Genomic DNA, 1,837 nt, shown 5'->3' on the forward strand with positions numbered 1-1,837 from the left:
GCAGATATGCAAAATTGACGAAGTACTATAGGCCTACTCCACATAGTGAACAATGAAGCTCACCTCATGGAATGTAAGAGGGCTCAATAGCCCTGGGAAACTCAGAATGATTAAAAATATGATAAGGTAGGAACAACCCCAGATTTTTTTCCTACAGGAAACAAAGTGCAACAGTAACACCCTGGGAAGCATCCTTTCAAAAGCATGGCTAGGATGTCACTCAATGGCAGTGGATGCATCAAGTGCATCTGGAGGCTTAGCGATTGCATGGAATACGCAAGCAATACTACTGTCAAATTTCCACGCATCCCACAATATCATCCAGGAAAAGTTCCATATAATTGGCACCAACATACATGGTCACCTTACCAACATTTACTTTCCTCAAGACGCTCCCAATAAAATTGCTCTTTTAGACACCATAGCAACTCTCAACTCCAACAGGGAGCATTCTCTATGGCTCATAGGTGGAGATTTTAATATGATCACCAAGTTAGAGGAAAAGAAGGGAGGTCGGGCCAAGTTGGATCAGGAAATGGACCACTTCAAAGATTTTATCCACAACAACATGCTCATCGACATGCAAACACCCAATGGCATGCACACTTGGAGCAATCGTAGGGCTGGGAGGTATCAAATTGCTTCGAAACTTGACAGATTCCTCATCTCGGATAACGCAATACATCTCGGAGGCGACCTCTCAACATCCATCCTCCCCTACTCCGGTTCTGATCATTGGCCTATAGCACTCCAATGGAAGCAACCAGGCAACTCTACCAGACGTCCTTTTAGATTTGAGGCATTCTTGTTATCTCATCGTGCTTTCAAAGACTTCATCAGAAAATCTTGGAACAACTTCACGCCGTCAGTAGGATCAAAAATGTTCCAATTCCAACAGAAGCTCAAATATCTAAAAGCCCAAATCAAAAGATGGAATAAGGAGACTTTTGGCAATATCTTTCAAGCTCAACAAAACCTCAACAAGGAAATGAGGGATCTCCAGCAAGAAATAATAACAGAGGGGTACAGGGAAGGAACTCTAGAACGAGAGAAGCACATACATAATCAAATGGAGGAAAGAAACAAGTAGGAAGAGATTCTCTGGAAGCAAAAATCCAGAATCAGATGGCTGAAAGAAGGTGCGAGAAACACCCAATTCTTCCACAGAACCACTATACAAAGAAGAATGCACAATACTATCTCCTTTATCCAAAAGCAAGGGGGGGGGGAGTGGAGGACCATGCAGAGATCAAATAGGAATTTATCAATTACTTTCAGGAAGTCCTACAAGAACCCCAAATTGACAGAAGGAATGCTATAGAAAAGATTACTCAACATGTGCCAAAATTCATCACAGAAGACCACAACCAACTCCTTCTCCGACCTGTAATGCCCGAGGAGCTGGACTTAGCCATGAAACAACTCAAGGAAGGCAAAGCACTGGGTCCAAACGGCTTCTCCACCACCTTCTTCCACTCATTCTGGGAGCTCATAAAAGGGGAAGTATGGCAAGTAGTGGAGGAATCATGATCTCTTCACTGGCTGCTGCCTTCGCTCAATTCAACTTTCATTGCTCTCATCCCCAAGGAAGACAGCACCATCACTCCGGATAAATTTCACCCAATTGAACTTTGCAATGTCATCTACAATATTATCTCTAAAGTCATTGCAAACAGGCTGAAGCTGCTGTTACCCCTGCTCATATCGCCGGAACAATCAGGGTACGTTGAAGGTCGACAAATATTGGACGGCATTATCCTCACTCATGAAATCATACACTCCCTCAAGATCTCCAAACAGGCAGGTATGATTCTCAAGATTGACCTCTCCAAAGCTT

General features: G+C 43.4%; 1 protein-coding gene across 1 annotated transcript; it reads left to right on the forward strand.

The window, feature by feature from the left end:
* Nucleotides 1-223: 223 nt before the first annotated feature.
* Nucleotides 224-1,090, forward strand: LOC149224314 (uncharacterized). Its single transcript, XM_089388147.1, has one exon. The coding sequence runs from the start codon at nucleotides 224-226 to the stop codon at nucleotides 1,088-1,090; it is 867 nt and encodes a 288-aa protein (XP_089244273.1).
* Nucleotides 1,091-1,837: the final 747 nt, after the last annotated feature.

The sequence above is a fragment of the Pinus tabuliformis genome, chromosome Q (genome assembly GCF_031772625.1).
Source record: "Pinus tabuliformis cultivar Carrire ecotype Pingquan chromosome Q, CPIR1, whole genome shotgun sequence".
In the NCBI taxonomy this organism is placed as follows: domain Eukaryota; kingdom Viridiplantae; phylum Streptophyta; class Pinopsida; order Pinales; family Pinaceae; genus Pinus; species Pinus tabuliformis.